This window comes from Pseudopipra pipra, chromosome 4, assembly GCF_036250125.1.
Source record: "Pseudopipra pipra isolate bDixPip1 chromosome 4, bDixPip1.hap1, whole genome shotgun sequence".
NCBI lineage: Eukaryota > Metazoa > Chordata > Aves > Passeriformes > Pipridae > Pseudopipra > Pseudopipra pipra.
This window is the reverse complement of record NC_087552.1, coordinates 63,751,321-63,765,669: the sequence shown is the minus strand read 5'-3', so window position 1 is coordinate 63,765,669 and position 14,349 is coordinate 63,751,321. Positions and strand designations below refer to the sequence as shown.

The 14,349-nt window shown below is 36.4% G+C and overlaps 1 protein-coding gene across 2 annotated transcripts in view; it reads right to left on the bottom strand.

Annotated features, from left to right (window-relative positions):
* Positions 1 to 14,349, bottom strand: part of WFS1 (wolframin ER transmembrane glycoprotein) — a 33,479-nt gene that overhangs the window by 4,789 nt on the left and 14,341 nt on the right. For both annotated transcript variants that reach the window (XM_064653277.1, XM_064653276.1), the window contains exons 3-6: positions 9,153 to 9,235; positions 5,147 to 5,291; positions 4,137 to 4,307; positions 3,441 to 3,521 (exon numbers count right to left, since the gene is read on the bottom strand). In XM_064653277.1, the coding sequence (XP_064509347.1) occupies positions 3,441 to 3,521; positions 4,137 to 4,307; positions 5,147 to 5,291; positions 9,153 to 9,235 (480 nt within the window). The remainder of the gene's footprint in view (positions 1 to 3,440; positions 3,522 to 4,136; positions 4,308 to 5,146; positions 5,292 to 9,152; positions 9,236 to 14,349) is intronic.

Below are 14,349 nucleotides of genomic sequence, written 5' to 3'. Positions count from 1 at the left end.
ATCATAAACTATTACATCTGTTTGAGAGAAATCTTTAACAGCCACACTGAAAAGAAAGAATTGTACAGGAACAGTAATGAATTATCTGTACATTATCAACTGAAAAACTGACTTCTAATTTGTTATTTAACAGTCATTTTTCTGATTTCAGAAGTTACAGACATATAATTATGGGAACTACACAATTATTCATATCTACAAGACTAAATGTGGATTACTTACAGAGTATTAATTGAATATGCTGTGTGACTATACAAAGGGCCTTCCCCAAACTGTACCAACTGTGATCTAAAACAAGAGAGTTGGCAACAAAACAGACTTTGCTCAGCTGACACAGAGACAAAATTTATCACTGCCCTGGAAGATCCTTATCCACTCCAGTGAGTAGAAGGGAGGCATGAGGTTACTTCTGAAAACTCTAGGGAAGCTGCAAGACTGAAGATGATTTACACACTGGCTCAGACTATTTGCACAGCCAGTTCCTCACATTAGCATGGATTAGCTAGTTTCTATGGCAGACAAGCTTGATGCAGTTTGTGAAGGAGGATAATTAACAGCAACTTTTCTTCCATACACTAAAGCAAATGACATTGCTGTATACGTGAAAGAATTGAATGACAAAAATCCGTAACACGCCTCCTACATAGTAAGTTTAGTTAGTCAGCTGATACTAAGAAATGAAAGCTGGCCTGCTCAATGCTAGTTTGAGATTTTAAAGAGACAGAAAATTTAACTGCTTCATTAAATTTAAAATCAGAGGATTAGTGGATTTGAGCCTATCAATTTTTTAATTTAAAAACCACTACATTCATAGAAACTACATAGAAATATCCTAGTATTTAATATTGAAAACACTGTAGATACAGAACAAAATAAAGTATTTGTCTCGAGATACATATTACAGGAAAAGGAGTTTTAAAAGAGTTCAACAGAAAACCAGCAATTTACAAACTATTTTTTGCTTTAATCTCACAACATGGATACTGCCTTTTGCTTGGACTTCTACCTCTCCCTCCTCCTTGCATGAACCCTTATGTCCCACAAAATACCATCTGGCATGCCTCCCAAGAAACCAGAAAGGATTTATTTTCGCTAACTCTTCTTACCATTCACAGACTGTAAGGCAACATTGCTTGCACCAAGAAGGCTGTGAGACTCTTTAGCTGTCTTGGTGGGGTTTCAAGCCTAATACGAAATGTGTCATCTGAATTTATTAGGACATACCATACATTGCTAAAATAGTCCTATTGGTATAGAATCAGCACGGAGACATGGTTAGAACCTCACAAAAATACCTTAGTGGCACTTTTAAAGGACTACAGGACATCCTGAGAAGGAAGGAGTTATTAACTTACTATGTATAGATGGCCTATCAAATGCAATGACATGTACCCTCTCAGGCATGCAACAACTGCCCATTGACAATGTTAGCTCTAATTTTCTGATTATACCTCCATTAAGGATAACCTAGATCAGATATCTGCAAACATATCTGGCTTAAAGATTATCTTCCAAGTATTGTCAATGTCTTAAAACTGAAGGAAGAATCTCCTGCTGGCAAGATAAATGGAGAAACTCAGTGAATTAGAGAAGTAAATGCTGGAGAGTAGCAGCTGTCTTGTTCCTCCATGAAAAGATAAAAGCTCTCTAGAGAAGAGGCAACAGCTTAACTCTTACTTTAAGTGTTTGATGAAAAATTTTCATTTTTAAATGTTATTAGTATTTTGTCACCCAAGTGTCTCTTGAATTGATATAAAAAGCACGTGTTGTAGATTCTACTTTATTATTCATAGATTTTCCTTCAATGTGGTTATGACAAATTCCCCTGCCTCCTCCATCCACCACAGAAAAAGAAAAATATTCACATCAATTTCTGCCTACGCTTACATGTAGGTTCATTTACTGTCCCGTTATTTAATCTACCATTTAAGTCTTTAAAAAATCATATCTGCCAGTTCCTTTTCTGATACTCTCTGAATTACTGAAGAATCCAGAACACAATGATTTGCACACTGGCGGCATGGGCCAGTTCAGCTAAGGACTGGAAAGAACAACCAATGCAACACAGCTCTAATGAACCCAAATACATCTGCATTATGACACAATGACTGGACGATGAAACTCAACAGTCTTATCCTTGAAGGACTATTTCTAGCTTTCCAGAAACAGCAGACAAGTCACAAAAACATCTGACAATACTCTCACAGAAGGTTTGATATAACCAGAGGTTTGCTCTCCAGATTATTATTTCTCCCATCACCTACTCCCTTATTCATACACAATACATGGTCCTCCTCTTTTACTTCTATGAAAGTTAACATAAGACTGAAATATTTCACTCTTCTTAGGAATGTTATTTTCAGAAATCACCTGTGTAATGAACACAATCCTTAAAGGTAAAGGCCAAACTGACATAAGAAATGTAAATCTAATCTTCCAAGGAGTTTAAACCTGCAAACCCCCAGATTTGGCTCACTAATCCATGTACCACTTCAGTCACACGTATTCTCAGCTACAGATGTATTAGTAAATAACATGCTTTGTGACATTCAAGAATTGATGTAGATTGCACACGAACTATTTCATATGACCTACTGCATTTCAAGAAACTGAGGTTTTCCCAACAGTGATTAATTGAGCCTTACGTTAGATACTGTTCTTGAAAAACTACAAGTGCTGTATTGTTGATAATTCATTTTCTTAATATAACAATTTGACTTTTTTCCTGAAAGCCCAACAACACATTAGTATTCCTCAGTTATGTGAGCTTAAGGAGAACTTTATTTCAATTCTAATCCCCCACTCCACCATACCTTACAAAACTCACAGATTTGGGTCTACAAATCTGACCCTGTCTGTGTTGAGTGGTTTAATTCTTCCTAGTACATGAACTAAGCTGCTCCTAAATTATGAAAGAAATCTCTTGGTGCATCTTTCCTATATCACTTATTGAACAAATATGAAAAGACAAATATTAATTATAAGGAAAGGGCAAACAGAAGCAAGACAAATAGAATGAGGGATCTGTCTGCATTAAGTGGTTGCATAATTAACTCCATCATTGTAATCATAAAGCTTACTGCAGTTTAGAACTAAAAAAAAATTGAAATTGCAAAATCTTTTTTGCTGATTGGACCTTTAAGTGCTGAAAGGGCAAGAATATAAAAGTAACAAATGACATGCAAACTCCTCTTAGCAGTTGACTATAATGGTGATGTCTTCTGTGAGTTCACATGCAGATCAGTTATTTACCTTGCACATACAAGAAATGGACACTACCAGTTAATGGCAATCCAAATGTTCTACACATATGTATATAGAATATATACATATATATGTATAGAATATATATTCTTACTCTGGCAGCACAAAATTGTTTAGCAAAACCGAACAGAAACCAAAACCACTGGCAAAGATTGAAAGCAGCAGCATGCACTCACATTCACTGTTCACCAGTCGCTCCAACATTCTTCTCTGCTTCTGCACGGACTTTGGGACTGGGCCAGGTTGCTTCTCACCATCTGGTTCAATAACAGAAGTTTAGGGAAAGTCAAAGCAGTCAAAGTGATCAAACAGTACCTGCAATATCTGGGGAATGGTACATCCTCAAGAGTTGGGAAAAGACAGACTTGCATATAAACAGGTAAGAAGTGGTTATATAGTTTTCTATGTTCCTGTTACTGTATTAGAAAAGGAAACAGGACTGACATAGCTAACATGGAGTGCTGTGATGGCAGAGTGAGCCAGGTGTCTTGAAGACTGGGTTGGTAAAACTGAAACATCTAATAAGGTATCATCAGGATGATGATAGGAAGAAAAGAAAATCAAATACAGCAAAGCCATAAAATACCTATTTGCCAAGGACAGTGAGTGTTAAATGAAGATATTTTAAATATTTGGTCACTCGAGTGAGTGCTTAACTGAATCACAACCTACAGCAAGAGTTGGTAGGCCCTTACGAAATAACTTCATTGGTCCAGAGAGCATTGTTATTAAAAGATGGTTACATTTTTTAAGTAGATAATGCATTTACTATTATCTCATGCCTAATTGTTTATAAAGCCCTTTAGGTTCTAGTTGTATTCTGCCCATAAGTCTGTATTTTATGAATACCATAAATCAGTTCATAAACAAACCTCCATCGTCAACTTGCCCAACATTTTCCAGTAGTTCAGAAACTGCTAATTGCTTCTTCTTTTTTGGGTTTAATTTCCAATACATGACTAAGGCAGCTTTTCGCACAGCTCTCTCCAAGTCAGTCTCAGATGATAACTTTTTTACTTCTTCCTCATTCTCAGTGGTGATGCCTCAAGAAAAGAAAAAAATATATTACACACTATTATCCCACATCCATGCAGAAATGATAGATTTGCTCACAATTTATTTTTCTCAGTTGAGTCTGAAACTTCTCAAGTTTCAGTCACATTTTGACCACCTAAGTAAATTACTCAAATGCCCTTCTCTGCCCATTGCTTATCAAAATCTAAATACACTGCTTAAGTTTAAACTGTACTTCAAAGACTGTGCAAGACATGCATTACAATTATGTCTTGCTTCACTTCTGAAGTACAGCTGATCAGGCAAAAGGTAGTGTAGATGCACATGGGTGACATGTAAAGGTCAGCAAGAACTGAGTGAAAGTCAGTGGGGTTTTTTGGGTTTTTTTTACCCCTGTAAGTAAGAGTTCAAAGAGCTGGCAGATGAGAGGAGATGATTCCAAGCATAGGAAGTAGCATAAAGAAAGATGAGAATCTTAGTGGGAGAAGCCAGTGAAAAAGACCAATTAGGAGTTGGTTAGAGAGGGGCAGAAGAATGAAATAACAGTAGATATGTAGGTGGTGTGTGGTTATATATGACCTTCACAGTAAAAGAAAAGAAGCTTCAATGAAAGATGAGGAGGGAAAGAACAAGTGTGGATTTCATAAAGGAATTCAAGCAAAAAATTAATAAAAATGCTTTAATAAGCAGTATCGGTAATTAATGCTTTTTTAATTCCCTATTGGAACAGGCTGCTAGCAATTACTCACATAATTTTGCCCTGATAATTTCCATCACATTTTAACCCCTCTTTTCAGAGTTAAAATGAATGTAGTATGATTTCAGATAAAGTGGGAAGTGCAAGCAGAAAGCCTCAGGGAACCCATACCTCTTCTGTCTGCCAGGCACCTACGCAACAGTTTGACAGCTTCTCTTCGACCTTGCTTAGCAGCAAGGATGAACCAGTCAACTGCACTACAATTGTTAAGTTCTTCATCCTCCTCTTCTGCTAATCTCAAGTAATGTTTCCCCACCTAGAATAAACAGAAAACAAAATTCCTTCAATTACTGCAATATACTCTCTCTCTCTGCATCTCTCTCTCCCCTCCCAACCCCCAGCACTCAGCTAAAATAAATTCTCTCTGAACAAAAGGTCACATTTGCTCCTAGCACTAAAGAACATAGCTGTAAGTTGATCTTCTGCATGGAAAGATCTGAAAGAACTGGAAGCAAGAAGGAATTGCAACACATTTGGCCAGGTCAATGAATTAGTTGCAGTTGGTCTTCAGGTATCTAGCAGGATCAGGTAAACCTCCTCATGTTAAAAGTTTTCTTGAATTCTTTTCCTCCTATGACGAATGACCAGACAACACTGCTGGCCTCATTTGAGAAACAGAAAAAAGTAAGTGTAATATGGCACATTCTGAAATTCAGAGAAAGTTATTGACAAGGCCTTGACACAAAAGCAGGCTTCAAACAGTGCTGTCCCTGACTCACAGCAGTTTGCCAAAGCAAATTCATGATTACTTAGTGAATGGAATAAAACTAATACTGCTTAAGCATCAAATAAATTCAGTGAAATATCATATTAAAATCTTCCTATTCAGGATTACAGAAATTACCAAGCAGCTGCCTATATTACTGTTTTACAGATAAGAAAACCACCACCTTTTTTCTTCCTTCTAAAGACTGAAATAGGTGATAATAGACTAGCAAATATATTTATGCAATAGTATGAAACACTTCTGCCTATCACAACACAAGGCAACAAAACATTAAATGGCAGAAAATGACCAAAACTGCTGGACATTTTATCAGCATACCTGGAGAAACTGGGAAATGTTTTTGCTTAGCTCACTGCACTTCCTCTCTCCCTAATGTTACTTGAGCTACATTTTAGGAGCAATTAATGTAATACCTTAACAGTCTAGCTCCCTAAGTCCACTGTATTATCTGCTGAAAAAAAAACCTGTTTGACAGTTTCTCTGAAACTTTGGTACCGCCATTAAAGGTGACTAAAGAAATATTGTTAAAAGATGAAAAATTCACATTATTCTTATATAGACTAAAATGCACTGATATAATCATAAAGGTCTTTTTTCTTCCAGTAAAGTTTATGTCTCCTTTTAAATTGTTTCATACACTTAAGTCAGTGCTCCAACAACTTCTACACAGACAGTTACTGGGTAGACATCAGTGATTAAACCCATAACACATACAATGAAGCTACCCCAAATCATACAGAAATAATAAGAAAAATGGACTAAGTAATCCAAAAGTCAGAACTAAACACTGATTGCAAAGTCACACCAGAATTCAACAGGAAGTGCACCAATACAGTGGCACAACAAGGAAAGAGTGTGTAAGATTTTTTTAAAAAAAAAAAAATTCAGCAATTGCCTGGTAATTTCTCACCCAACTGCAGATATACCTTCAGCTATTTATTTCAGAAAGGAATTACTTAAACAAGTTACATGGTAAATAACATCCATCTGAGAATAACAGCTGTTTCTGGAGCATGTTTATATTTATAGCCATTAAGATTTTGAGCAAAGCTTCAAGGGTAGCAGCATTTAATGATGCAGCTCTTAAGTTTTGGACATAGACACTCGTATTGCAACATCAGCTAGCAGACCCTGAGACTAGTCATACCCCACAAGGCTACTGCACTGGCAAAATGATAGCATATCACCTGTTTTATGACAGAATCAGGTTTTTTGCATTGTCTATGCCTTTAATAGCAAAGCTCCTACATCAAACCACATGAAAATAGCTGCAAAGCTCTGGCCTGCAGCAGTCAAAGGAGAAAGAACTGATGGAAAAAGGTGTTAACCTCAGATTTGTCATTTAAGCAATCTGGGATTCTCTTTCCCATGAACTAAAACTGTGAAATGAAGTCATAGCTGGTAATGGCTTAGCACATATCCTCATACTGTACTTCTCAAAGGTTGCTCCCATCTCTGGCTTTGCTGAGGTGGTTATCTCAAGCAGTCCCAATGCAGACATCTTCTGATTAAAGGCACAGAGTTGCCTTTTCTCCATTACAGAATTCCAGCTGTGGGTGTTTCATTTACATAACTACCGTATAGTTATTTCTGAATGAAAAAACCTACAAAATGTTACAGTAATACATGTTGACAGCCACTCAGAGTGCATGTATTTCCATAGTCATGGAAGAATTATTTTTGAATAATCACACAGTAATAACTACAAGTCAATAAACTGACTGATTTCCCATGTTTGACTTTGTGATTATTAGCAAACAGCACAACAGTGGCATCTCAACCTCTCATTCATACTCCTACAATGGTAAGAAACAAAAATAGATTTTTTTCTGATTCTAAAGGAACATATTCAGAAATAGAGAAGAAATATATCTCTTTTTAGTGTTTTAAAAACTAAAAGTTAATTCCCTCTCCAAAAGTCACATAAAACGTGACTGCATAGAAATGAAATGACTGTATTTTGGGTTCCATTTCAGGCAGTCAATTCATTCTGAGTGCATACTGAAGAAAATTGTATGCTGTATCCCTTTATGATAAGAATCCTATTATTGTGTGGGAACAGAAAATGTACAGTTATGGAGCTAAAGGAAGGGAGTGAAAGTGGAATGAATTGAGAAGAAAAAAATTATTATTTATATACATACATATGCATCATAGGCTTAGAGTACATAAGTATTTCTGAGTGTTCTTACTCAACTGGAAGTTATATCCAGAAAGAATATTTATGGAGTTTGCTTTCTTTTGTGTGGAGAAATAGAGCCAAAACATGGATTTTACAGCAGTGATTCCCTCAATGATAATGTTTCCCCCTCCACAAAGCCACCAGCTGTTTCAGAGTGAGGAATTTGTTACTGTCTCAGGTTACAACTCCAAGGTCAGTCTGCCCCTCAAACAAGTTGAGATGGAATGCGAAGCAAGCTTGGCATTGCAGTATCTTTCATACCACGCTTAAAATATTTTTTCCTCATTTTTTCTCATCCCAACCTTTGATTTTCATTTGCAAAAAGAGTTGTGATCCTTGGGGAAAATCCAAACCACCAATGAGCATGTAGGAGACTGAAACCTTTCAGCATCAAAGCTGAAGCTGGAAAAGAATGCTCAAGTAAAACACTAACCAAGTTAAACACAAATTAAAACCCTTCTAAACAATTTTAAGCTATTTATACTAGACCAATACACCAGATGATGGAATGCAGTGGAAAACTGGTACAATTTTCCTAAAACCTAAGGGATACCTGAAGTGCTAACAAACACAGGGACAGAATTGCTACTATTAATTCAATTTTATCTGCCGTTAAACAACTAAACACAGCTAATTTCAATAAACAAGGAGGGTCGTCTTCTCTAAAATATCTTAATTCAAGAGAGAAATGATATCTGAGCAAAACACCAACCAACCTCTGTCCCTGCTAAAGCAACTCGATGGCAGGTGCTTCCTGCATGTTTCTTCCACAGAGTCCAGGCCTAAGAGCCCTGGTATCTTTGTACATAGTGCAGTGCTGAACCACTACCATTTAACAGCCCCTATTCCACAAGTAACTGACATGTTTCTTTCAAAAAAACCCCAAAAAGCCAAAATAAAAAACAACAATACAAAAACCCAAACTGAAAAGCAAAAGCAGTTCTGCACCTTCTCCGTGCTCTCTGCCTGCCCTCCCCATTTTTCATGTGTTCTAAAGGCTTGCTCAGGAGATGGACCTGAAGGCAGTCACAGTCCTGAGCAAGCAGCATTTCGCAAGGCAGAGAAATCATCTGGCATCCCCTTCTTTGAATAGTTTAAGAACAAAACAGACATGGTTCAACTGAAGAAGAGATAATAGTTCTACAGCAGGCAGTGCTATTTTTGGACTTTAGAGCAAACAAGACTGGACAAAGAACATATAAAATTACCTCTGTTTGTGCTTTTGGTTCTCCAGCTTTTGCCCTCTCAAGCAGTTCTTCAAAGAGCACTTCAGGTTCTTCCTTCATGCCCTCTATAAATTAATTTGATAAAGAAAATTGTTTAGTACCAATAGCTTAAAGCATTTTAAAAATCATTGCTATATGTGGTTGAAGAATTAAAGGATCACACCTAAAAAATCCAAACAAGTGTTTTGCAAGAACAGTGGAAATTAACTTATTACAGTATTTACACTCCATCTCAGTATTGTACTTCAGCATATTTACTCGTTATTTGGTACCTGCCACAGGATGACACATACAGTTTACAGTTTCTCATTTACTTCCACAAAATTCCTTTCTCAATAGAATATTCATGAAAATAAATGAGCACACACAGAACATGTAGTACAGATCAGCTTTTGTACTTAACTATTCTTAATAGCACTTCAGTCCTTCACCTGTCAGTCTCTTTATTTAGTACTGGAACCTTTCCTAGAGTCTTGAAAAATTAATAGACCTTTAAAACATGTCCAGTATATTTGAAAGCTCAGCTCCTCAGTCTCTGGAGCATAGAGAGACTAACGGTGATTATATCCTCTAAACCTCACCATTTTTTTGTCTGGCTCCACACTCCACCTGATTTTTTTTCTCCTTTCCCATCTACTGTACCCATATAGACTTAAACAATTCTTTTCTTCAAAAGCATCATATTGCTTCACCAGGCAATCATAAAGAAAAAGTCTTGAAAGTTTTATCTGACATCCAGTGTTTGTAAAGAACTCCATGCTGCATGCTACTTGATGAATGAAGAATAGATTTAGTGGAAAAGCTGACAAAGGTCACAACTACTACTTTTTTTTTTACGAGATGACTTTTTATGAGATGGCCTAATTTGGGCAGCAGCAACGCCAGAAGCTGGTAAGCAGCCCTGCCAGCTGAGGTGCCATTCAGTATCAGCTCTTTTTCAGCAGCTGGGAGGAAGGAAGAAATAAACCCCATTCCAAATAGTCTCCTGAAGAACAGGGCTACTTACATTCTTTAACATCCCTGGTACTGGGACTATTTTCAAACAAGAACAGGCTACAAGCCAACGCTTTCATTAAATGGATGTATTTTAACAGGAGCAAACCATGAAGTAAGACTTCCTTCTTCACCATGCCACAGTTTTGTCTGACAAGCTCCACTTGGAAAAGTACTAATGCCAGATTATAACATGTTGTCTGACTAAACAAGGCACACAATGAAAAGCAATTTTCATTTAGTACTTGGTCTTTTCAGAAAGCTGCAAAAATATTATTGTAAAATAGGCAAACAGCATCCCAAAGCAAAATTAACCACTTAATCTCCTTGTCCTGATATATAACCAATAGGATTGAACTCAAACCAAGTCAGAAGCCTGTTTTCCAGATGGCACCACTCACACCAGCAGACATCATACAGGGGCTCTCTGCTAACAATAAACAAGAAGTTACAGGGAAGAGCATACTGTTTGAAAGAAGCATAATATTCATCTGCTTACCCCACCCAAAAGAAACAAGCTGGGCAAGGCAGTACTTTTCTGTTTCTTCCTGTGCTTTCATATTCATTAGCCCCTTCAAACACTACTGTTTTAAAAATGCATTTTTTTCTGTTCAGGGTTTTCTGCATGTTGAGAATACCACAAATATTTCAGTGATACTCTGGATAATACAGGAGGCACCATTCAGAAGTCAGTGTTAGCTAATTAGGTGGAATTTACACACACAAGAAAAAATCCAAATTATAAAAAGCAGTTTGCTAAACTGATAAAAATGCTTATAAGAAAGGCAGTAGTCTGGCAGCTTACAAGGCAAAGTGTCTTCCTTTCTCTCCTGCTCCACTTGCCACACACAAGAGCATGGCACAATGGATCCCTTCCAGCTCTTCTTGCTCAGATAAATGCATTAGATAGGAACACTTTTACAATAGAAAGCTGAAGAAACAAAACAGGAATGTTTTACACCATCAGGATATAGTTACTTTATTGCAATTACATTGCAGATTAACATGTAAATAATGGTCTCTGAGAAGATGGGGAAAAAAGAAAAATTAAAAACATGCAGCCTTATGAACCACCACCTTCAATGAGGAAAAAAAAGTGGTGTTATTGTAGCAAACTCATTGAAATGTTTTTTTTTTTACCAGAGCTGACTGCCAGGGGAAAGAAACACTTTCTGCTGTTATTTTCAACCTACTGCCCAATTCCTCCCATCCAGTTATCAATTCTATGTACTTTCACATGTGATCTATGAATATAAATAACAGCTAGTTAATTAAAAATATGTCTGTGGGCTGGTTCTGTAGTTGTAGGGCAAGGGTAGAAGAACAGGTTGTGGAGTGTTGTGCAGATCAAATTCAGAATATCTTAGTACTATTTCTAATAACTGGCAAAGTTTTTGCTTTGCTTGAAAAAAGACGATAAGAAAACAGGTAAAGCATGAATGACTAGTTTCATGGCTGCCATATCCTTTTACTTTCTCACAGAAGTATATAGGTCAGTCTCTGAAAGTTAAAGGTCCAAAACACAGTCAAAGTGTGTTCTGGAAAAAGGATGGACAATACACACTTTCTTTCAATTCAGCCCAACTCTAGAACAAACACTATATAAGAGTATATGCACTCACCATAAAAATACCATAAAAAGTGGTGATCTATAACTTATCACCTTTGTTCTTAAGAATGTTTTTAGTCAGAAAATGCCTTGATGTGTATTCCTCCCACATAAGAGTACTGTAATGGAAATGCTGTCAGTAGAAGCTTTTATTTTCCAGTTTTGCTAAAAACTCATGTCTTTTTCATGTCAAATTCTACTCTGTATTGAATATAAAAATTTCCAGAAGACAGGAACATTCATCTTGCAATACTTCATTTATCTTTTATGACAATTAAAATAGATTTCACTAGCTGTTTTGTGTCAGGTGCATTTATATAAGCCAATGAAGTCTATCAGTTATTCAAGGTTCGCAAGCACCACAGTAATTCAAATGAAAGCAGGCAGGTGAAAGCACTCAAGTTTTAGGTGGCACGTAGCATTTATGTGAGAAACAAATTAAGACAGAACAGGGGTGTGGAAGGGTGGTTAGTACTAAATATTGGCTGTAGTTCCTACTCTGCCACCAAGACCTTATTTCATCATCAGACTGCTCTATAGTTCAATTCCCAATATAATTAATTCTACCTTCCCAGAGACAGGTCATACAACACAAATTAGTCAGTGGATATTGGAACAATAGCATCATTACTAATTTTTTTCTTTTTTATTCTGTGTTATTAAGTCTTAAGCTTAAAATATAAAATGACATGATATACTTTAATTTTCTCAGTCCTACTCAAAAAAAAAGGAAAAAACTTTATTTGTGATCTGCAAAGAATGAAGCAGATGTATCTGAGTTTGCTGCGTTTATGTCATCATACTACAGAAAGCATTTAAACCTCTTAAGTGCCTACAGAAATATCCACTTCTTATATTCGGGCTTTTCATTTAACAAGTTGAAGCTGCCACTGAAACCCCATTTTATTAAAGCATTTATTAAAAAAGACTCAGTACAATGAAACTGTATGCATTTCACAGTCAAACACAGCATTCAGAATAAGAGTAAGCTAAAACCTACTGTTATTAACTGACAGATTTCAAAGGTACTAGAAACACATTACTAGAGTAATTTCTGTTTACTAGTAAAAACTATGTTTTACAACTCCAGGAAAAGTACTCAGAATATGGAAGTCTAAACACAGCTGTTTATGTAAGCAGATTGTAAACAGGCTGATGAAAACCGAAGACAACCATTTACTTTCTGAAACTTTACACATTACTTGGCACTTTGGCTACATGAAGTAGAATTCCAGCTTTGCTGCTATAGTCTCAAATGAAAATTTAGCATTCATTTTGGCATAGGCAGCCTTTTTTAGCTTTTGACCAGAAATAGGAAATGTTGCTGAAGGAAACGTTTCAGTTTTTTAAAGAATGCTATGTCAGAATGCAATTATTGTCCCCTACCTCTGAAATTGAGCCATTAAATTGATAAAAAGGCAGTTAATCCACAGTAGGAGATTAGTCCAAGTAAAATTACAAGATACCAATGCTCAGAATTTTTAAGTCACAAAAGAAAGATGCCATCACAGTTTAAATAACACATATAAGCCTCATCTTCGGACTGTACCAAAGACTAAAACCCCACAAACTCTTCGACATACGTACAAGGTTTTGACGAATGGACTTACACAGTCTAGGTAAGAAATCTTTTCAATGCCAAGCATTTTACAGACAAACAAGAGTACCCTGGGGTTGTAATTGTCTGTGCTAGTATTCAAGCACAAATCAATAACAGATGCAATAGATTTCCAGCCTTTCTAGTACCCTTAACACACAACTGAAACATGTCATGCGTGCATCACTGTAGTTGGCTGACTTGTTGTGAGGTGTCTGATAACGTATTTAGCAAAAATGTTTTACACACATTTTAGACAAATGTTGCTTCCAAAAAACCAGCATTTTAAGTGACACTGTGTATGTATGACACTTCCATTCTTGAATTCCAAAATCTTTAAAGGCACATAAATAATAATCCTTTCACACAGAAAAATATTTTAGTTGTATATATATACATAGAGTGGATCATACACACACACCCATCACATAAAATACCCTACAGTTTCTAAGTGCTCTTCTAACCTCTTCCTTCAAAAAAATCTACTACAGTTATTTCATGCAGAAAGAATCAACAGAGTGTATGCTGAATAATAAAAGTGTTTGTTGATTTACTTTCCTACACAAGCACATTAAAGCTCTCAGCAGAGTGGATTTACCCAGCACAAGGGAGTTTTTAGCACCTTGCCAGCTATTATCACCCCCTGGCCAGGTGCACACAGCTTTCTTGTTAGGTCACAGCTACAGCTGACCTGAATTCCAGATTAAAACAAGATGAGAAAGACCACGAACAAGGAGTAACAAAGAGAAAAAACGATATTTTAAAGGATCACAATTTCTTATGCCTTTTGAGCTTAAAGATCTTATTTGTTTCCACAGTTATTGGAGGACAGCCCTGAGACAGTTATGTCATCATGCACAACAAATCCTTTTTTTAAACAAACACAAGCTGGGGACTTCTAAGTGCTTTGAACAGTGAAAGGCTAATGAGAACAAAATAAAAGGAAAACAGAAAGTACAGGAAGCAATAATGAAGTATTC